Raw genomic sequence first — 23,906 nt, 5'->3', positions numbered from 1 at the left:
CCAAGTCTACTAAGATGTATAACTGACTTTCTTATATGCTAGAGGTAAGTTCAGAAGTACAAAAAACAATTCAACACACACATGCACATTAAGGCTACTTCCCTCCCCCCCCTTCCCATGTCCAGAAGTCCTTTCCAAATGTGGCTACGTTCTCCAGTTTGTGGCAATACCTCTAGTATCGTTTTCTACTTCAGTCCTCCAGCGATGTAGACAGCCTTCTAGGACGGAAAGCTCTTCCTCAGTGATGTGCCTTGGTGCTGGATGCATTGGCAGATCAGGAGGAATTCGTGATTGTGTGAATGGTTTATGTATTACTGATCTTTGTACAGGAGATGTGCTTGGAACATCTGAAGAGGAAGGCCCCTGCTGATCTATTGTGCTGCATTCATTCAAAACACGAAATACCAAAATTGAATCATCACATACACATACTAAACGCTGCACTATAAAAACAAGCTTTTAATCTGAATACAAAAAAAAAAAATGGTAATTTCCTACAGAGCAATCCAAGAGAAGTACCTAAAATATCAATATGAAAATTACTACGTAAATCCTGAAAACTTTGTGGTATACCACATTAGCACAATAACAACTTTGGTTACTATTATCACAAATAAAGGAATTGGATCGGTCAAGTCACAACTTACTTTACTTGAAATGCTATTCAACACCTTCAGATAATGTCACACAATAAAAATAATACAAGAGACTCTAATATTTTTGGCTGGCTGTGAATTTAGCACTAAACTTGTTCCAAGCAAGTCTTGTGATTCAAACACTAAAGCGGCCAACTTACAAAAATTCTATGACGGGCAGAATATTAAAAATGAAAATCTGTTACATGTTTTTCTCCTCCTATCAACAAGATGGCATACATGTAATCCAACGTGTAACACGAATCTGCAGACCTTCTTAGCAAGGCACTGTTTATTTACTTTGGGTATGGCACCACGATACAGCCTGAGGAACCTGAGGAACTGTTCTATAGTTCAGAACATTGTCAGAATATTAAGAGCTTAGTGTCACTCCTCAAAACATGTGTTCACACTTTTAGAGGTTGACAAAAGTTGTAAGACTTGAATTTTTACAGAATAAACTTTCTATATAGGAATCTGAACAAAGTATAGAACTTCTGATATTGTATGTCATGCAGTCAATGGCAACTTAAAAGCTTTTCTTATCAGTCATCAATAGATATATATTGGCATTCTATCCGTAATACATTTGAAATCTTTTAAAAGCTTCTTAGACTCATTTACTTCATCAAAGTATAAAATATAAGTATTTTGACTGAACCAGAGCCCAGCTTCCTGAATGCAATATAAAAAGTTCTGTTATAAATTGTTAATGTTCACCTAGTCAAGACCTATCCTAACTTGTACTCTACTTTATTAACTAATACTAATAGTTACTAGCTTCAATAGTGAGAAAAAGATCTTTCTTAGACATTTATCTCCCTAATGCTTTGGCTACTCTGAATTTAAAGTTGGGCCGTTAGGTTCCTGACTATCTCAATCAGGAATGTAAGCAGAGCAAAATAGAAGAAAGAGTTTAACTCTCAAGCAAAAATTAAAAGAAATCTACACCAGAAACCTGAAAACTCTGCAGCACATATGTGCTGCCCAAATTCAGATTCTTAAAACCATATAAGCCACCTGGGAACCAGTAACCTCATCAGATATTGTGTTTATTTGGAAATGTAGATGTCCTTTCAAGTAAGCAAAGGACAACGACCTGCTGTTTAAAAAACTACACAAGTTTTGATGTTCAGGACCATCAAGCACTATAGTTCTTGTGCTTCATTTGAAAATGGTAGTTCTCCACCTAAAGAAGTTCTTATAGGCACATTGGAGAATACCAGATTATTAACTTTTTGTCTTAATTTATTTTTAAGTCTGTCGTGACGAAAAATACTTCTAGAAAGAGAGCAGAAATCTTACACTATAAGCCTTAGGAGATGCCTGGTTGTATCAATCCAATGAATGAAACAGATTTCTTCCCCTCTCTCTCAGCTGTTGGATTTACCCTGAACAGGTCACTTGTGTCTCACCCTGGGAGGAGAGTTGGGAAGCAGCCCTTACCTGGGTGAGGTCTGGGCAGGCAGCGTCCCACTGGAGGGGGCACTAGCACCCAGGTCATCCACTGGAGATGTGCACACCGGTTTGCTGGAGGCAAACTCCAAGGCATACTGCAGGACATCTACCAAGGGGAATCGTTTAGGACCAGAACCATAGCTTAAATATCTGTTAACCATAAAATGTATTAATGCCATCACTCACATATACCAAAAAAAAAAAAAAAAAAAAAACACAAAATAATAATAATAAAAAAATAAAAATCAGACAAACAAAACGGATTTTTTCTGGTTGACTACAAATAAAGCAAGCCTTTCCTAGCAAGTTTCATAAACCACAACTATCATGCTTAAACAGTTTCCAAAGGAAACGGTAAAAGAAGAGAGATACAGCAGTGAAATTGAGAGCAAACAACTACACAAAATGTAGAGTTGAAAGGAGTTATTCTGTTCTACATAGCCCATAACATTATTTCCATTTACACTGGGAACAATTATCTATAGTACCGTTCTAATCTCTGTTGTAAAACCGTGAGATACTCTTTGAGTCTCTTGATTTCATCCCGTTTAATTCTTGTTATTTCTCTGTTTTTGTGCATATACCTGTAAAACATGAAAGTTACATCAGCCCATATAATTAGAACACTGAAAACAAGGTCTGTATTCATCAGCAATGACACTTAGTGCTAAAATCAAAAAAAAACAAAGAAAAAAATTCATGCTCCAAAACTTGTTTTATCTACAACATATCAAGACCTGAGAAGTAAATTAATTATGCCCATCCCCGTGCCCCAACTTTCAGTAATGCTTTATCCCCAGTGTCAAAAGCTCTATTCATACATACCATGGATGCATCCTATAAATGTATACAAACAAGTATTTGGAAAGCTTCTGAAGTGGTTTTAGAAGCAGCCAGGTAGCAATAATCTTGCTTCATTGCTTAGGCTCACAAATAACATTTAGTATCTAGAAAGCCATGATGATAGTTCACCTCTACATACAGACATCATGCACTGATGCTGCAGGTCCTTACATTCTGAGTATCTTCAAACCATGCAGTCTACCTGGAACACCATGAAATATCTGACTTTTCTCACCCTCTTTCCTGAGCTGACCAATAAACACTGCAAGACAGTGACATTTTACTGAGTATTTTGCCTGTGTATATAACTACCTAGTAATAAGTTAAAAACTGAAGTGTAAGTGGGTTTTGGCATGATGTAGCAGTATGTCGTAAGTTGTTATCTCTGTATATTTTCTGAAGCAGTCACTGAAACCCATGAAATTACAACTTTTTCAGACAGAATAGAAATTTACTGTGATTTACCTGACTATGAGATGCACTAGCAACTTCACCAAACTCAAGACGTTAAATTTACATTTATACTAAGACTTTGCAGATAATATACTGTACCTGTCCAGGTATAAAATTGGAGGAAATTCTAATTTGTTGTGTATCTTCTCTGGTCTCCCCAAAGCCTGATTAAATTCAAATCTTGATAACTCAAAAGTTAAGACAGGAGGAAGCTCAGTGAACCAGTGCTGAACAAAGCAAAAACAGAAAAACCCACAATAAATGTCTTTCAGCAACAGAACTTCAGTAATAATGGTACAATACTTGCACACTGACATAGCTGTGGTAGAAATTGCTTTTAGAGAGTGTATCAGCATAAGCTTTCTAAAGCTTCTGTCTTTCAGCTTCACTGAAAACAGAGATCATTTGTCACCTGTGCACATCAGAGCATTTCAACTCACCTACTGCTAACTGCATTAAAGCAGAGCAGGCAGAAAGGCATTCCTTTCACATTTATCTCGCTTGTACTAAAAGCAATCTACTCTTGAACCTCTCTGCCTTGCCAACTGTTCTACTATTCTATAACTCTCTAAAGGCCAGAGAAAGGCTTGTTTATACTTTATGAAGTGATCTTCCTTCTAGTTCCCTCAGACTCGTTTCTGACCCTTTCATTCACCTGGTAACACTCGAAGTTTCTAATGACCTCCTTACACATCAGTAAGTGCTCTCAGCACTGTAAAACTAAAAACTTTTTTTCTTGAAATCTCCTTCATATAAAAACTGCCTCTTGAAGTTTTTTCTCTCTCATAATCACTGCTAACCTGTCCATGGATGAACCTGGTATTATCACCTTATCCCAGCTTTCTTTGGATATTCATCGATGCTCTATCCTTAGTCTCTTTTTATACTTTGCTTCTCAGTAAACCCAACTACAAGACAAATTTAATTCCATCTCCTGAATTAGAATTATTTTTTTATCTCCACTCCCCAAAATAAAAAAATGTAGTCTATGCATTTATAGATATCTAATATATTTTGGAAGTCTAAGCATCAAGGTGAGCTTCTCCTGATTACTGTAGACATGGCTGTCAGACAATTTTGATGCCAATGTCCAATGTATTTGACTCAGGGCTCAATTCAAGCTCTCTACCCAGCAAAACATCTTGAATATTCTTTTCACGTAATACCTCCAAGACAGACTTTTCTTCCTTTGCTCATGGCTAAAATTCTGGTCTAGTTTCTTGACTATTTACTATTTCACAACTCAGTGCTGTATTTCCTCTCTTCTCCCCTCGCCAAGCTTTAGCAAACAGTCTTGTCACTCTAACAGCTACCCAGGCTGTTGATGAATTTTCCTAGTTCGCTGCCTTCAAAGTACCTCCTCATCCTCCACACAAAATGAGCTGCCTTCCCTGGTCTTGTCTGTGTTAGCCTTCACCAAGTACCACCTCAGTTTTAAAGGAGCCAGTTATAACTTATGTTGTGCAGCTCCTTCACACAGCAGTACATTTCAGTGCTAAAATCAGCAAACCCAAATCACAATCCTTCCCTAAAACCTTTCTACTGACCCCAAACCACTTAACAATGAGTAAACTCCTAACATGCTGAAGTTCATCAACCATAGTGCTGACAACTGTTATCTTACTTTCTTCTTACTTCTAAGCCCAAGTGTGTACACTGACCTCCATCTTTTCCTGAGTTTGGTTTTAAGTTCCTTGGGATAGGGAATGTTTCTTTTTACCTGTTTGAATGTTAACTCACGTGCCAACACCCTATTGCATGGCTGAGGTTTTTATGCACTATTTTTATAAACATAGTGAACAACGAACTAAACATCCCATTAAAAAGAATGGTGGAAACAAGAAAGAATCTTACTTTCAGGATAAAATGGATCTCTCAATACACAAGACTACCATATCAAGTTAGACATCTATCACCTCAGATGAATGCCACTTGAAGACTTTATTCAGCAGAGACAAGAAATTCAGCTTCCTTCAGTAATTCCAAATCTTCTAACTTCGAGGCATTAATTTTTAAGCACTAGTAATAGCTGCAGCCACTACAAATTAATTATTTAAGTCCAGGGAAATATAATCAATTTACTTGGCTCTGGTAGTAATAAAGTAATGCTTTCTACTTTAGGTTTTAATGTTAACTTTCTCATTTTGCCACTGCTGTCAACATGACTATGTTTTCACATGCTAAGAAGCTAAACTGATTAAAACCCAGACACCTTCACAGAGCTCAAAGTTTAACACTAGAACAGCACGTGACTATCCTTTCATCCACTATAGAACCTTTTTTAACCATTAAAGGTATAAAAGAAAAGAAAAGAAAAGAAAAGAAAAGAAAAGAAAAGAAAAGAAAAGAAAAGAAAAGAAAAGAAAAGAAAAGAAAAGAAAAGAAAAGAAAAGAAAAGAAAAGAAAAGAAAAGAAAAGAAAAGAAAAGAAAAGAAAAGAAAAGGAGAAATATGACCTCTCTGGAGATCAAATACCAGCAACAGGTTGAAACCAGTGATGTAATACCAAAAGATGATTCTCTCAATAATCTAGAAGAGATACAAGCCCCAAAATTAATGAACCTATAATGCCAGACATCAGAACATGCAGGGCAATAAACAGTGGGTCACAAGACACACACACAAAAAAAAAAAAAAAAAGACAAAAACAACAACAACAAAAAATGAAAAATAAACAGCATGACAGTAACATTTTGAGAGAAGCCCACAGAAGCATTCAACTCACCTCTTGACCAGACTTGGCAGAGTTTTCTGAATGGAGAGATTCAATTTCCCCTTCAATCATTGCAGCTTCTAGGCACTCATGCAGATCTTTAAAGCCATTAACCTGGAGTGGATACTGGCCAAACATTTCTGTGTTTTCAAATTTTTTACCTTCACATAAGAAATTAAACATTAAAGATTAAGTGATCATTCCTAAAACTGTAAAACAAAACAAAAGAACAATAACCACCAAACAAACAATTCTAGGTCACCTGGCCTAGTCTACTGAACAATGCTCACATTTTCTTATTGAGCAACTCACTTATATATCTTTAAGATACTTCAAAAGTCGCTTCAACATAACACTGAAAATGACTGTTTTTCTTCTTAAACAATTTTTGCCTTGTTTCTGCACTTATCTGTTATATCAAAAAAAAAAACCAAAAAAAAAAAACTCACAATGTTTTATGTGTGTAAAACTGTGATGTGAAGTCAAAGTCCTCCACTTGCAAATAGCAGCTGAGTAGTACAACCCTGTACCGTATCATCACTCTGTGGAACTGCTGGTATGAAGCTGCCCTTTATACATTTTGCAAAAATAAGCCACAAGAGCACATTCATGATTTCTGTCCTGAAAACAAGATCGTAATTTGGTAATAGTGCATAAAGATGTATGTTTAAACATGAGAAGAAATATGGGTGGCGAGTGATTTCAATTTAAATTTGTTACTGACTTTAGGATGAAATAAATTTAGTCTTCTTGCATCAGCCAGTTTCTTTTCCTTGGTTTGTTTTTTATATCTCCTCTGTTGAGATGAGAATGTGAGGGACTAAAGTACTCAAATGCAGAAGAGTGAGAATACTAGCTAGTAGCAAGTAATCTGGAGAACATTTTTGAAGTCTGACAGCAAAGCAGCATTAGCTACAGTATTCCAGGCCAAGAAACAACCTGGAAAACACTTTAAACATTATAGCTGCTTCATTCAAACACATCTCAAGAAACATTTGCTCTTGGGATGGGGACTGAATAAGCAACATTAAAATGCTTTCACAGCTGACGGCCTCCTGGAAATTGACAATAATGCAAATCTGCAAATTAAATGTAGATAACAAAGAGAAGCTCATTCTACACTCTCTGACTCCTCAGCACACTCTGTGACATTGACCTTGACCAGGCTTCTGATGTTTCCTTGTTTTCAAGGAACAATACTTTTAAGAAGGTGAGTTATCTGTACCAGAAACTGTACAGAAGAAAATGCAGTAATTGAAATTCAAAATTTTATTAAGTGAAGCAGAGTGTCAGAGACTAGCTGTAGGAAATGTAGTCGTTTGACTTCTGTACACCTTTAGCAGGGCAAAAATGCCATGATAATCAGTTCTTGCAACCATTTTTGCTCAGCATCTCCCCTTAACTTCTGTGCTTCAGGACATACACTCAACTCCTGAAAGGTATCAAAACAGTCTTCCTGGACTGCTGAAGTTCACTACATTCACGTTCAGGATAACCTTTTGACACACACTGCAGGTGTATTCTCCAAGTGTATTTCTGCAGACAGCTAAAATCATATAAATGCATCATTTACCTAGGTACTTAGATAAGCACTCAACAGGCACCAGCAGAGAAGTCCGAGCAAATTCAGGTGCATACCTTCAAGTACACCAACTGCTAGAAATCGTCCATAAAACAACTCCACCATTGGGTTCTTTGGTTTCTCTCCATCCCTGAAAACAGAGTGTGTTAGCGCAAGATCCCACAAAGCCGCAAATCTTTTTACAAAAATAAGAGTAGAATATTTTGAATTCATTATGGAAATGCCACCTATTTTACTTAGTTACAGTTCATTATGTTTTGTTCTTTCCACTAAAGGCAATAACAATTCACATATTTGCAATAATAAGTACAATCTGAAAATTAAGTTTCAGAAGTGCTTCATTTCAAGAAAATATATGTAAATCAAATTCATTTTGTGAGTGGTTAAATAGCACATAGCCCTTGTAAAAAAAAAAAAAAAAAAAAGTTTCTTCCAACACTCTAGAAACAATTGCATATTCAAAAGACAGTTTACAGATGTTCACGTACACAAACTATGAACATTATCTTCTGAAAAGGGAAACAGGAGCAAGGTTTTGAAGAATTTACACTATAGTACTGAAAAGTAAAACTACACTCAAGTGAGAAACAAGCTAACATTACTGACAATATATATCTCTACTGTTCAGAAATTTTGGAATTCATTCATTAAGATTTCTAACATAAAAGAAGTAGGTGAAAAAGGAAATTAATGGTAAATTTAAAGTATCAGCATGTATGGAAAATTACATTTTAACTGATATAAGCTATAGAGTTGGATCTTTTTCAGCCATACAGTTAGAGACGGATTTTCATTTGGTTGGGTTGCCTTTTCCTTATTGAAATGTTCAATTTAGAGAGTAGTAGAACAATCTTACCTCTCTTCTTCAGCTTTAATTTGGAAGGCATCTTCTAACCAATCTAATAATTTGTGTGTAAATTCACTAACATCTTGCTGTTGGAAAATATTAAACGGTCAGTAAACATTCACATATACTACAGAATACAATGAAGTACCACTTTACATGATCAGCATAGAAGCACATCCTCTTACAAGAACTCCAGAGTCACACTATGCCTAAGACTATGCCATGGTTTTGTTTTTTTACGGGTAGCTTTCACAGTCCTGTGATTCTCATTACTTGGGCTCAGCTTTCATACCATGGCAGTTCAAAGGCATCTCATGAATCCCATTGTTCAAACCCTTTGGTATCTAACAAGTGGTGACTAATATTACTTTCACCAAGCACTAAATTCAGCATGTTGCTGCAGCTAAATACCTTAACCATATAACCTCATGAGCGAAAAATAAATCTTATGAAGAAACAAAGAGTTTCTCAGAAAAGCAAAATACAGATGCAGTGATTTAGGCAAGATACTTGAATATGGATATTATGGCCCACAAAACCAATATCTAGACAAATAGTATACTTGGCTTACACAGCCTTGGATGTGTAAGATCAGAAAAATTAAACTCTTTCAAAAAACACAAACTTAGACTTTAAACTAAGCCCTAAAAGCAAAAAAGTGGGACTACTAAGAAGGTTTCAAAAAGGGTGTTAGGTACTTTACTTTGAGGTTTCTAATATAATAAGAAAGTAAGAAAGTGTACTGCATCTGGTAGTCATGATGCCAGAGATTATTTATTAAATTTGTTTTTTATTTTTATTTAAATAAAGGTTACTGAAGGTCACAATATTAGAAAAAAATGTTCAAAAAGACTAATAATTAGAATTCTCTTTTTAGCACCTGTGGACATTTTGGCTTTTTGATTGTCCATTTTAAGTATTCCCTATTGCTAGATGACCATATGAGAGCATGCATAATCTTGAATAAAATTGCACAAAAATTACCTGTTGGGAATCATTTGATTTAAAAGCATCTTTAAGAATCTCAACTGCTCTAGATGGGTCGACATATTTTCTCTTTGAACCAACTAGAAGTGCAAACAGGTACCTCAGTTCACGCATGAAAGGCAGATTCCTATGTTCCTGTATTTGAAGAATTAAAAATATTTAACAAAGCAGCAACAAAAACATAGTTTTAAAAAGTGTTACTGAATGAGCTAAACAAATATTCCACCAGTTGTCATACTAATACTTAAACTTACACGCATTACTACCAAGATTGTGTTACCTGGCTTTTACTTTTTAGTTTTATCCCAGAACCATAGGCTAGTTGAGGTTGGAAAAGATGGTGGCCATCCTGTCCAGGCTTAAGCAGGGACACCCAGAGCCGGTTGCTCAGGACCATGCCAGGGAGCTTCAAAGAAGCTCTTCAGGAAGGGTGACTCCACAACCTCTCTGGGCAGCCTGCACCAGTGTCTGGTCAGCTGCACAATGAAGTGCTTCCTGATGTTCAGAGGGAACCTCCCACTGATTACAGATAACGCCCTATTTACACAATAACCTTCTCTGGAAAGAAAACTACACTTCAAGAACTGAAACCTCCATGAAACCACAACTAGACAAGGCTGTTTGGCTCAAAATAAGGCTGAATGGACATGTGGAAAAGCTGAGCTGAGCTTAAGACAAAACAGTTAATCCCAAGACTTACTACTAAATATTACACACCCAGCGCCACAAGCCAACTTCTCCATGCTCATTTCTATTAGGCGTGTGACCCCAGTTTTGTATGTCTTACCATGAATCTTATTTGGGAGCCACTAAACAAATTTCAGCTGATATACATAGCTTACAACCATACTGGAGAATGAAAAGGAAAAAAGAAAAGAGATACCTTTTCCCTACAGGATAATCCATGGAATTTTAGTTTTATAAGAAAAATATTTTTCCATATAATCACTGCATCTCATTATCAGGTATGACTTATCCCTACACTTACCACACAACTCCAATATAGCAAAAGTGAAGTTAATTGGATAAACAATGGAGGAAAGCTATTTACAATTATGTGTGCATCTGATACACTGAGCAGAAGAAAAAAAATTGAAGTTGAGTGAATTATTAAAAATACAACACAAGAATAATTAGATGAGATAAGAAATAGCATGCAAGCTTCATTTAGTGTAAGAAAGTTGAAAGCATGCAGGTTCCTCAAAGAACACCACATACAGCCCTATCAGTTAGTGCAGGCAGATTTTACAAAGCCTCAAGTAAAACACTGCAACCATATGCATCACTTTTGTTGACTTAGCATCCCTCTCTAAATCTAGCAGAATTACTTGTGAGCCTATGCACTGCCTTTGTTTGAAGTTTTTTTGTTACCTGAAGACTCTGAATTTATAACGTGTAAATAGATTGTTATTTCTCTTAACAGAAATAGCCTGCTCTCTTGAAAACTTAAAAAAAATAAATAAAAAATTATATGGTTTCCAGGAAAGAAACAAAAGAACTACCTTCGCCTGTATAATGAAAAACAAGTAAATTGAAACACAATCAATCACACCATAGATTAATCCACAATTTTACTGCTGTGGAGACTGGATATCATTCTTACTCCCGAGCAAATAGTTGACACACACTTGTGAAATTAAAACCCATGTAATATCCACTTGCATGTAGAACAAAGTATCATTCAAACACAGCACAGATGTCAGATACGGGCCAAACTGGAATAACTTGGTGACAAATGTGCTCATCAAAGAGCAGACCTGTTTAGTTATTCACCTGTGAATCCAGTGCACATAAAGCTTCTAGTACATACAGTCTTTTATTTCATCTTTAAAAACCATGCATTGTGTGGAACTGGAATGTGTTCTGCTTATTACTTAAAAACTACTTCTGGTCATGTAAATCCCCAAAATGTTTCACTTGCTCTTCTAGTCCACCTTGCAAAACATTGACCAATTATAACCAATGTTCACAGAAAAGGCTGAAGACTTTGTCAAATGACACCCTAATTCAACAATCAGTCTTCATAATTAAAGAATAAAATCAGTTTTCCATTTATATCTTTAAATCAATTTCTAACAAGAAAACAGAGAAACAAGTTCTGAAGTGATTTGTTCTTACTATTTTCATAAAGTGATCTACTAAAGATGAACAGGGTTTTAGATACATTTTATCAAGATGCTTCAGAACTAGCAATCACCTGTTCACAGGCATAATACACGTGTAGATGATTGACCAAAGAATAATCTAGATATCATCTTTCTTTTATTAAATTTGAATTGCAGAAGCAATAAGCATTCTTGCATTACCCACCCAGTCTTACACTACTTACTTTGCTGAGTTTCAGAAATAATTGTAGTTTTGGGTTATCAACTGGCTACTGATTTCAAAATGATTACTCAGAACAAATGTTCCTCTAAAGCCGAAAAAGGTTCTCTAAAATGAATAAAATGTGTTGGGTTTTTTTTGGAAGCTCTCTTTAATGCATTTGCCATCATCCTTTAACATCTAGGCATTAGCTCAACAAACAGCGATTCTGACTAAACAAAGCCTAAAATCTTCAAGTGGATGTGAGCCAGTCCCCAAGCCATGGACAGTTCTACAAAGGACTCACATTTTATTACAAAAAGAACTGCTGAAGTAACCACAGCACAGCACAAGGTTCTCAATATTCAAGTACACTCTACATGAAATGAGAAAAAAGTTAAAATCAATTTTAAAACAAAAGCTGTACAGAAAGTTTATCATCTAAAATGTTCTCTATTTTATCACCCATCTTGCCTGCATAAGCAACTTCTTAATGCTCTGATGTTGGGACAATCTATGATTAAGAAATGCTTCTAAAGCAATCTAGATGTTTAATGCATAGCAAGCATTCATTATTCTCAGTCAGTATGCCAGGACACTGGCATAACAATAATGTTGAAACACTGGGAAGGACATGCTGACCTGTAATACAGTAACCCCTTTCTTGTGATAATAAAAAGCTTCTTGAAGATCCAGTCCACACCAAATATTCAGGTGGCCTCACTGCATACAGCTGGAGCTGCATGGCAGCAGGAGCTAAGAGAGCTGGGAGGGCACAGGGGCTGCAGTGACTACAGCCAACCATATTTTGTTCCGCAGGAAGAAGCTGAGTAACACACCAACCGAGGAAAAGGAATTTCACATGAGAAGAAAAAACTGATCTGAGATTTTAAATGTATGCCAATGTTTGAAATACAAGAAAAACAAAGTCCAGTTAATTGAGGCAAACATGCGTGCATTTTTTTTTGTGCTGGTGGCAGTGGGTTTTTTTGTTTGCTTAAGTAAAAAATTTATACAAATGACTTCTGGATGAAAAATTTTACATGTCAAATTATTACCGGCATTTAGATTCAATATATTGATAGGAAAGGATGGAAACATCTTACTATGGAATATTGCCTGAAGTGCAACCAAATGCTTTAATTCTATATCAAGACACTGTCACAATCTTAGAATTAAACCCTACTTTCCATCAAACAGAAACAAAACAAGATGACAAGATGTAAACCAAGGTCCTGAAAATCTGAGATTATTAATTTTTTTCTTTATTAGCAGGTTATGTAAGTCACACCCAGCATTTAAGATTAAGTGGGGGAAAAAAAAAGCAAAACCAAAAAAAAAACAAACCACACACACAAACCACTATCAGCACCAAAAAAAAAAAAAAAAAAAGAGAGAAAAAAAAAAACAACACTGAGTCACAATATTTTTTAAAACAAGTAAGAAGACAGAAGTACATTTTCCAGGGCATTTTTTCTCCAGGACTTTTTTTTCTTGTCAAGTGGAGGTTTATATTACAACTTTAAATGAATTTGATTCTACTTGTCTTCACCATATAATGAAATATAAGCACCATATTTGGGGACATGCCTATTTATTTCTACTGTCTATGTTTCAACTAATGAAGAGTTCTCTTTTCTGAACGTCTACCCACAACATATTTCAACATAAATGCAATCCCCTTTGAGCTGCAGATAAGAGATATGAGTGCATAAATAATTTACAATTCCATTCTGGTATTTAGACGTAGGAGAGGATACAAACTACTGCTAATCTTACTAGCAGGCTTGCAGTAGGTTCCTACACAACTCCCTATCATTTGCTCAGTGTCTCACAAATTTACACAGCCTTAGTATTGTTTGTCATGGTCAGAATTTCTAAGCAATAGCACTTTGGAATTGCTAAAGTCGCATATGGCTTCTAACATCAATGCTCTGGTAAGCCATTTTTCAAAGACAACAACATGGCATTATCTATTTCGTATCTCCTCTTTGATGCCAACTGCCTTTTTAAGCCCTCAAAAATGACGGTAAAGAAATTTGAGTACTGGAGTATATTATTAAAACAACCAATAATGAAACACAGGCCAGAAAGTCAATCTAAAAAAAAATAATTAAAAAAATATTTCAGGAAAACTCTTTGGTAGAACATAACATGACTTTATTCTGCCCTTACTAAAATACACCATCTTGCCACACTCTTGTGATATGTTCCCAACACTACCAATGCTGTATCTGCACACCATCTCACAATCTATTGCAAACATTTTTTTCCTTAAGTAAACAAGTGACACCTTGTTCTTCAGTGGGGGGAATGAGGGTGCAGGTGGAAAAAGGGATTATACAATTATGATTGAACATGCAACTTCCCTTTAACGGTGCATACCTAGAGGTTTTGAAAATGGACACTAATTTCTTTGTTTTTTGTTTGTTTGTTTGTTTGAATTGCAGCTTAATTTTTGCTAGTGAACATTCCAGTCAAGCCTGAAGTGCCAAACAAATAAAAACAGGCTGACAACACACTCCATGTGTAAAATCTGAAAGGAAGGAGTAAAGGACAACAGTCTAATTTCTGGATATGCAAGAATTCATTGCTCTGTTTACCTGAAAAACCAGGACATTAAGTGTTTTCACATTTCATGCAGCTACTTCCTCTTTCCATTTCTTTAACTATTTTATAGCACAGAATTCAGTGTACTCCTATGCATTTTTCCTCAGAGAGCATCTACTGAAGGAAGAAAACTTGGCCTGTTTTGTCTGTCAGTCCATGCCCATTCTTCCACATTAACCTGAGGTTACAAGAAACCTGAGCCAACTCCTCTGTTCCACAACCCCATATGAATACCAGAATGAGCATGAGAAAATTTATGTTTACAATCACTTTGCTAAATGTCCAGAAGAGACTAGCTAATAATCAAAAGCTTAATCTCAGATCATGAGTTGCAAATAATAAACATCCCCAAAAAGCAATGAGGGGGCCAGGTCAAAGCTAACAAAGCTGCCAAAAAACCTATACAGATCAAACACATGCAGACTAACCAAAAAGTATGCCCACAGCTGCACAGTGCAAGGGGTGCAGAATAAAACATGCTTCTTCATACAAACTACTTCCACATTAAAAATGCTCACCCACTAGCATCAATGCTGCCACAACTGTTGCACAAGGCTCAGAGTAGCCCTTCCACTGAATCTAGTCTATGCGGTTGTTTGCTGAGCAGTCTACAGGGCAGGATGTTAAGAGAGGTACTCTACTACAAAGCCAAAGTGTTTTATGTAAGATCCATAATAAGAAGCTCAGAGCGATATTAATTGGCACCTATAACATCTGTGCTAATTTGAACTAGAGAGCAGTGCAAAAATCAATTACAATAGAGAAATGCCGTTATTAACCACTAGGGGAAGTCAGCTTCTAATTTTACCTTTTGGTTTCGAGGCAAGTCTTGAGCATTTGCAGGAGGATTGAAATTCAAAACTAGTCTTCGAAACTCCAGTAGATTAAATAATGACTGAAAAGAAACAAATAAAGTGTTACAGCACATCTGAAAACCCTAAAAAATTATTCCAAAGTGTGCCAATAAATTAAATGTTAAATATATAGCTTCTAAAATGAAACTTTACCATTATATATTGTTTTACTTAAACTTTGCTAAATACATTTTCAACATTACACAATTACTTTACTGAAAAAGCATAATTAAAAAAAAACTTTATACTTAAATGAAAAAATAAGTTTATATGATAGGTAGAATAAATTACTTTTTTCAGCGCATTTTATTAACTGTATAGCTGTTAGTTTTCAAATCAAAATAAAAGCTTCATTGACTATGTAAAATTTGCCTTGTAGCCCCTCTATTGTCTACCGCCTCAATGCAGAGAGGCTATATCTTTGTAATTGCAACTTAAATCCACTTGCAATCTGTACTTATTCCATTCTTTCCATTCCTCCAGGATTTGAATACTGCATGTTAGAGTAAGGAAACCAGGGTTACACAACTTAGCAAATAAGGAACTGCTGTTATTCTAATTTTATGTACAACAGGACAAGAAAAAGGGCACACCTGTGAAGAACACCATAGTGTAACACAGAGCCTGGAGCCAAGAGAGTACAAGAAAAAGACAACTGATTGCAAAAATAGAAGTCCAAAGCAGTGGCTGAGGACTGAAGTCCAAAGCACTGATGTAACCGCATTGTTGCCTTTCTGTATAGGCATGAACTGCTTCGGTTAAAGTTGAAGATGTAGTGCTTCTTAAAGGTAAGTTAGGCTTAATTCTATCCCTTCATTACCACAGCATCTGGATGAAGAAAGGGTTTAACATATTTTAAACACACTCAGAGAAGCACAGGAGAGGTTTACCCTCTAATTCATCCCATTTGGTTTTACAGCCTGTAACTTTTTTTTCCCTAACCATATATTAGCTATTTATTTTTGAAAGGCAGAGTTTGCCTACTCTGGCAGCAGACTTTGATCCCACAATTTGTTCTACACAGGTAAAGACTTAAGTCACAGACCACAATGGACTTAACAGGATTTCAACTCCATAATGCCAAGAAAGTGAAACTCAAATTGTGAAGAGGCAGTGGATTTATTCTAAGAATTTTAAACACATTGGATGGAAAAAAAAGATGAGTTTGTGAGAATTTGCTCTCCTCATGAAAGACCCTTGTCCGAGTTTGACCTCTTCTCATATACCATCTCCAGCAAAATCAGGCGGCTATCAAAGTTATATTTCCTAACACTTTTAGATTTAAGAAGACAAAAACACCACCGAAAAAAGTCCTTTCTCACATTGCTAAATCAATATAATCAAGTAGGCAAGCTTTTTTTTCCCCAGCTATTTTGATGGTCAGAATACAGGTTTCCCTTTTATCCTTCCTTGCAGAGAAGAAAGATTAAAACACCGAGTCCTTTGTTTACTTACTCAAACCATAGAAAATGTTAATATTTAATTCAAGTGTCATTCTAGAAGTTCGTACTAATTGAAGTTATGTCTCATGATGTAACAACATTCCACTGATGGGCTCTTCATCAAGCGAAACATAGCAATGCCTTACACACAAAATAAACCAGCTGTTGAAATATAATGTCCAAAGACTGACTTCTCTCCATGACTAATCCAAGTGCTATCAAAGTGCCAAGCAGCTGAGCTGGCCAATTTCATAACACATCCAAATTTAGTACAGAAAATTGTAATAAACTTTATGATTTTGCCTGGCATTTCAGTAAGTATTAGCTCTTTATTTCCCACCTTATTTCTGATTTTCTTCTTTTAAAATTATTTTCTCTTATTTTTTTCTAAATCCATTTGAATCCTTTTAAGTACCTGTACAGATATTCCAACTCATTGTTAAAATGTTAAATTTTAACAACTGCAGTCAGAACATTTGCTTGACCAAGCAAAGGCTGACCATCTCAAAGATCCCCAGCTTATCAGAAACCTCTGATTCTCAGTAAACTTTCAAAGATGACAGACAGCAGCCTTGCTAGGACTTGACCCTCTTCTCTCAACTCCACTGGATGGAGCTCAGTGGGTCCCATAGACTATTTAATATGGGCCCAGTTGCCTCCAGTAACCACTGACTCAATCCTCACCCACAGCTCAGAGCTAGACCCAGGTCCTTCTTTGGCTTTTTATTACCAGTATAGGAACAAAAGTTCTTCTTATTACCATAGGCATCCTCTGCAAGCATTAATCCCAGGTAAATTTTCACTTTCCTAACACCATCCTTTCATGCCTGGGCAGTGTTTCCAAACTCCTCCTCAGTAGTCTACCTCTGCTTCCACTTCCTGCACAATGCTTGTCCTCTCAGCTCATTAAGCTGACAGCAAATGATTAATTTTTACTGTTTTATTTTCCTATTAGCTTAACACCTGCTTACCAAGTGGACAGATTAACACCACTGCTAGGAAAGGGAATCACAGTAGTAGTAAGTGATATCAATTCTAATTACCATGAAAATGAACAGATTTTCAGAATGCCTTTCTGCTACTGCTTCAGTTAGGGACAGAACGAGAGCATAACAGAAAATGAGAATAAACAAGCAAACAAAAAAAAAGATACATTGTCAGTTTAGGGAGTTCTAACAATGCTGAATGACAATAGACTTTTTGAGGCTTTCCCCCAGAACAGGTGGTAATATAGATATTTTCTGTCATGCTAGAGAGAACTATTTAGAGGTGTAGCTTCAAGAATGTAAGATATCAAAAACGTTCAATTTTCCAAGTAATGTCTACCTTAGTTACATACACAGACACCAGTTTCAGAATATAAGTAGCCTTAGTTTCACTTTAAACATCCTGCCTAACCCTTTTCCCCTCTTAGTATCTAGGATTATCAAAACAAGGGCCTTGGAATTAGTTTGGCTGAATAAAGTAATAATTCTTAATATTCAAGTACTGTGATGCTGCATTAACACTGTAAGAATGTAAATTAGTCATCACATTAAATCCATAAAAGCTTAGCATGCAACTCAGATCATTACCAGCTGCCAACGGAGTCCCAAAATAGTAAAGGTACTGACATCAACCATACTTGGAGAGTAGGAAACAGTACTTTTACATCCAGATGAAAGATAACCTATCAAGCTGTTGCATATAGCTTTGGACAGGCACTCTTTGATGGATTCTTGAAGATCTGTAAGCACAGGGCACTAAAAACAGCTGTTTCAGCAACAGATGTAAAAAGAAATAGACTAGCAATTTCGTATGTTTCCACTGTCCAGGTCAAAGAAGCAAGTATAGCTGGTGAATTTTTAATATTGATTACCTTTCTAAAGTTTACATGAAGAACACAATCTTGTAATACAACAAACACAGCCATCTTTCTATTCAATTTGCAAAGATTAAACTCAGAAGTAAGGAAGGGCTTTCAAATTGTTCTATGAAGCTTGTATTAAAGCAATTCAGGCTACTAATTCTAAAACAGGCTATAAGATGCCAAAAACATTTCTCATTTCACATAAAATGACAATGATGTTTAAGTAGAATGAATACATTTGACCAATGTTGTAATGGCTGTAGAAAAATGAAACTTCCTAAGGTGATAAGCAAGAAAAACCGTGGTTATTAAAGCTTAGCCAACAAAAATAGGCCATACCTATAGGCAGGCAGCTGGAACATTGGCTTTTGTGAAACGTGGTCAGCATTGAGGTTTGTCTTAACACAACCACAAGAAAAAGCTGTGCAATTTCCATTCCTGGGGCATGCTACTTTCACCAGAATGAACTGATTTAAAAATGAGTAAGAATGCCACCAATAGTGTACGTGTGCATAACAATAGCAATGTGTCTGCAGCAAATACTAGCAAGAAAATTTGTCTCAATTAGTGCCAAGGCATGAGATTTAACAAGAGAAAATTATAAACTTGAATTTTGGCAAAGAAAATTTAGCAAGGATTTAATTTGGTTAGAAACCAAAATTGAAAGGTATCTTGTTAGTACAGCTTAAAAAGCAATTATTAGGCAGGGGGGAAGAGAAACACGCGTTTCTGCAAAGCTCTTAAATGAATCCCTTCAGGTATTGGCATGTAGCCAAAACATGATCTTGTGCAAGTCAAAAGCTTATATATGCATTAACACCCCAAAACAGCTATTTGCCGAGATGACATTTACCCACCGTGGGCCCTTTGTGCATTTCCAATTTTATATTTATTCAGAGTTTAAAGCCACAAAGCAGAGACCATATCTACCTTCAGTCTGTATAGCAAGCATAGAGCAATCTTAAAGAATTAATACATTACTGTTCTGAAAATAAAGAGCATAAATAGAATTCTGCCTATGTCATTAAATATATTATTTAGAAGAGTCTGCCTCTGCTAACATGACAAATTTATGTTCTTACTTCACTTTATAAACAACTCTGGTGTACACAGAGCTACTGTTAGTGGGGAAGATTGGCCGTTTTTAGGGTTAATTTTTCATTCGTGCCAATAATATAAATCAAAGAAAAAGCAGAACCCTATATGCTAACCTGCACATATGAGCATATACTCTTGTCAGTAGCATTACTAACTTCAAGTTTTTTAACTAGTGCTAATAAAGTGCTAAGGGTTCCAAAAAAAAAGTAATCCTACTACACTAATGACTATTGGTGTCTTAACACTCTCACAAACTGTGGATTGAATATTAGTGTTTAGCAGAGCTCAATATTGCAAGAACACATGCAATTTCACCAGGAAATAACTTCACTTCTCTCCAAATTTCAAGTCTTTTGGATTCTATACCACTAACTCGGAAGAATTGCTTCTCACTCGTCTTTAAGGCCTTCCCCACCTTTTCTATTCAACGATGTACTTTACCTTTTGGTTCATGTTCTTGAACCTACTCTTTTGACTACAGGAGTTCACGAAGCAGCTTGTTTGTTACCACTGCACCAACTTACGCACTATGCTGCTTTCCGTCCCTGTAACTTACTCTGGGGCTGCTTGCTGCTCCACTTGTGTGTGTCTTATTCACAGTAAGTGGTAAATCCTGTTTATCAGAACAGAGACTAATGACAGGTATTAAATGTGCTCATCAGACCTATATTTAAGCCAATACATACATCACATAGCAGTAAAACACAGACAAGAATCCTTCCTATAATCCTTAAGCTAAAATGAATTTGAGTGCTATACTTACTTGCTTTTGCATATAAATTAAACACATTTTATTACAGTGTAGAAAATAATTAATGTTAAAAATTACTACAAATTTTAAATATATTTTCCTCCTGAATAATGGCCCTGTGTATTGCCTTCCACCTTTTAAAGAAAAAGACCATGATAAAACGAGGAAGTTATCCAGAGCATCATTCTGATATTGCTTTTTTCATTCACTGAGAACTTGGCACAATCAAAAGCTTTCCTAAAAATCCTCACATTCTTTAGAAACCTGCACAGAGTGACAAAGAACAAACGAAATAAGAAAGGACCTTAAAAGCTAGGACTTTAGCAAGTTCCTGTTCCTATACTTGTGAAATTATAGGTATGAGAGTTTTTTCTCTATCCTTCTTGGAAGCAAAACTCCTACAGACAGATATGACACTACCTCGTGGTTGAATTTGTGCAGAACAACTCCACATGTACAGTGGAGTCCAGAAAACATTTAGTGTTTTCAAAGTCACAGAGAGATTCAATCACAGATCTTAAAAGCTTTGGAAAGCATCTCACAAAGCACATTCTTACTCATAAACAATCAACAATTCAGCATTCCAAACTGCTGAAAACTCAAGTATAAAATGCAGTTTTGAGCTGTTGTGGTTTGTTTTTTCTAGAAGGCTTAGGTGTAACATGGAAAAAGATGGAGAACAGCTTTCATACTGTTTGATCTAGAAAGTCAAACTAACTTAAGAACTCCAGCAGACTTGGGTTAAGTTGACATTTTAAGTAAACAGCAGCTCACCATGGTATTACCAGCCTGTATTTAGAGAACGTTTACTCATTTATAGCAACAAACTCAGAACATTACTGTAATTCAGAAGACAGATAAGCATGATCTGAGATACTTCCAGAAGAACTCATCTTACATTCGTGTCTTGGCACATATTAAAAAACGCCATTCAACCACTCCTCTGTTACTTGCTTTAAGCAAGAAAAAATTATGTTAAGACATAAAATATCAGCCAAGATTTCCTTATATGGTTACAGTTCTCAAGTTCTTGATTAAATGCACAAGTAAACAATACACCTAAGCAATTTCATGGCTTTATGCCCTTCTGAACCTAGAAATTGCACATAAGATCACAGCTCAACGCATTTATTCTGTATCCTTTAATTAAATGAACAATCATGTTATTAGTCAAAGTTAAAGCCATCATCCATTAAAGATTTCCAACCCTTCACAAAAGAAATTTCACATTATACACCACTAAATATAAAGTAAGTTTGAAAAATCACAAAGAACCAGAGGAACTTGGAGACAACAGAGAAGAACGAAAAGAAGGAAAGGAATATCCCAACAGAAAAGATCACAGCACGTCTGAACTTGGAAGCGACAGGTAGATCTTTACTCAGTAGGTTAACAGAGGAAGTAATGGAAGGAGGGAAAGAGAACCTAGATTTCCAACATCCTTATTCCCCTGCCTATGAAGCCCTACCGAACAGTTTATATCACATTCCTCACCCACCCCCAGCTCAGACTGTTCCACAGAAAAAACAGTGGAGAGAAAATATTCTGTCAGTGACTTTTAACTTAATAACTCAGAGATTGACACCAGAAGTTCTTCAACACCAAGCCTTCCATTTACATGCCCAGGGAAGCAAGAGAATCATGTACAATGTACATATATGCAACTCTTTTACATAATAAAAGGCATTTTGCTATTAACATACTGGCCACATCATCCATCACAATCCCTTTCATTCAACTTGACAAACAGGAAAAACAAAACAATTCAGAAATTAGCTTCTTGCAGAAAACTGCTTCAAAGATGGAAGAACAATAGCTGAGCCGACAACTGGGAAGAAAACATTTGCTTGATTCTCACCAATCAAGCTGGCTTTCTAGAACTAAAAGCTTCAGATCAAGTAAGATCCTAGCTCCAAATATATTGAAATAAGGAAAGAAAGAAGGTTTCTTCTAAGCACAAAAAGAGTAGAATACCAGAAATGGTATTAGGGACCCTGAAATTAAAAGCAACCACAGAGAATTATAAGACTAGCTTGTTAATTCTTTGTTCTGAAAGCTATGCACTTTCAGGGAGAAAACAAAAAAAAGTCTTGGCTTTCAGTGACTGACCAGACTCCTACAGACTCACATAGAAAAGGCTATGGAGATGCCAAACCCCATCTGTCCTGTTGGGATAATGCATTTGCTTGAATGGGGACCTACCATCCAGATAAACACTCAGGAAGTCATGAGTCCCAGATAAACACTGCATCTAGTACTTTAGGTATGGGACTTGGAGGCAGAAATAGAACAGCATTTACAGTGCAGTTTTCATGTGATCCCATACACACTCTTTCTTCCTTCCATCAGAACATGTCTTAGTGCGCTGACTGGATGGCATTCACTGAATGGCCAGCTACTCGCACTCCCTCCCTTGACACCTTTTTCAAGGGGTAAACATTGCTTGCACACAACTAAAATCCTACTTCAACATCAGAAAGATTCTTGCACGATGTTTAAAAGTAAAAGACCTTGGAGACAACATGCACAAGTAAGCCTACAGACAATTCCGAGAGGCTCAGTAGTGCACGTGCCCTGTGAGTTATACGCATTCTACATCTTAAGTCCTGCAGACAATTAATTCATGCTCAGCATGACAAAGAAGAAACACTTCACAGGCTTAATAAACGTATTATTAATAAACCCCTTTCAGACTCAAGGTGCAGACTATAAACTCTTAAAAGTAAATGTGAGGCTACTTTTTTAAAAAGGAACCACTGAAATCTAGGAGAAGAAAAGCAGTATATTCGTGTTTTGTTTCTTTAAAGACCTTGATATCTTAGGATCTATTTCAAGTTCAGATATATGCAGTTACAATAATGAGAATTAAAACAAACAAACAATTCTAGAAATCAACTAAAACCTTAAGATTTAGAGATACCTCCATAAAAGTTACCTAAGCAGTAGCAAAAGCATGTATGGGTGAACTCCTTTCAAAAATTTGAGTTTATTGAAAGCTCAAAAGGAGGGGAAAACTGTTAAGGGACTTGATAAGTTTCTTGGCAGATAAGGAAGAAGTGAACATGTTTTAATACAGTTTTGTTTTGACATATTTTCTTGGGGACTCCTTTCTAAACTCAGTCTTCAACAGCAGGACAGGTTTTGAAAGTTACATTAAGGAAAAGTATCATTGCTAATTCTAGTGATACTGAATGTAACTGCTAAAAACAAATCTTTGTTCTGGAGCTATCTGAAGAAAGACTTCCCTCTTCCCCTACAAAAGGCGATGACTTCCATGTGTGTATGCACAAATGCTCTAATACACAAATAGAGATTAAAGGACAATATTTATGTTTCTAGACATGTTTGAGGCTTGTGGTTGCTGTCATTCACTACAAATGTATTTTAAGGAATTTCATGCTCTTAATGTAAATACAACAAAGCCATTGATGATGGCATTTGACTAAGTCAGCTAATTGGTAGCTATAAAAAACAATATACA

The 23,906-nt window shown here is 36.0% G+C and overlaps 1 protein-coding gene and 1 long non-coding RNA gene across 5 annotated transcripts in view; one reads left to right on the top strand and one right to left on the bottom strand.

Annotated features, from left to right (window-relative positions):
- Nucleotides 1-23,906, top strand: part of LOC309877855 — a 637,773-nt gene that overhangs the window by 459,579 nt on the left and 154,288 nt on the right. The window lies entirely within an intron of this gene.
- The window catches only part of USP25 (ubiquitin specific peptidase 25), a 93,433-nt gene that overhangs the window by 25,885 nt on the left and 43,642 nt on the right, over nt 1-23,906 (bottom strand). For all 4 annotated transcript variants that reach the window (XM_082772232.1, XM_082772233.1, XM_082772234.1 and 1 more), the window contains 9 exons: nt 15,240-15,326; nt 9,515-9,652; nt 8,540-8,616; nt 7,740-7,813; nt 6,114-6,262; nt 3,489-3,616; nt 2,582-2,677; nt 2,082-2,243; nt 171-379 (listed from right to left, as the gene is read on the bottom strand). In XM_082772232.1, the coding sequence (XP_082628358.1) occupies nt 171-379; nt 2,082-2,243; nt 2,582-2,677; nt 3,489-3,616; nt 6,114-6,262; nt 7,740-7,813; nt 8,540-8,616; nt 9,515-9,652; nt 15,240-15,326 (1,120 nt within the window). The remainder of the gene's footprint in view (nt 1-170; nt 380-2,081; nt 2,244-2,581; nt 2,678-3,488; nt 3,617-6,113; nt 6,263-7,739; nt 7,814-8,539; nt 8,617-9,514; nt 9,653-15,239; nt 15,327-23,906) is intronic.

The sequence above is a fragment of the Aythya marila genome (genome assembly GCF_965140915.1).
Source record: "Aythya marila genome assembly, chromosome: 1".
Lineage (NCBI taxonomy): Eukaryota > Metazoa > Chordata > Aves > Anseriformes > Anatidae > Aythya > Aythya marila.
This window is presented reverse-complemented; position numbering and strand designations above follow the sequence as displayed.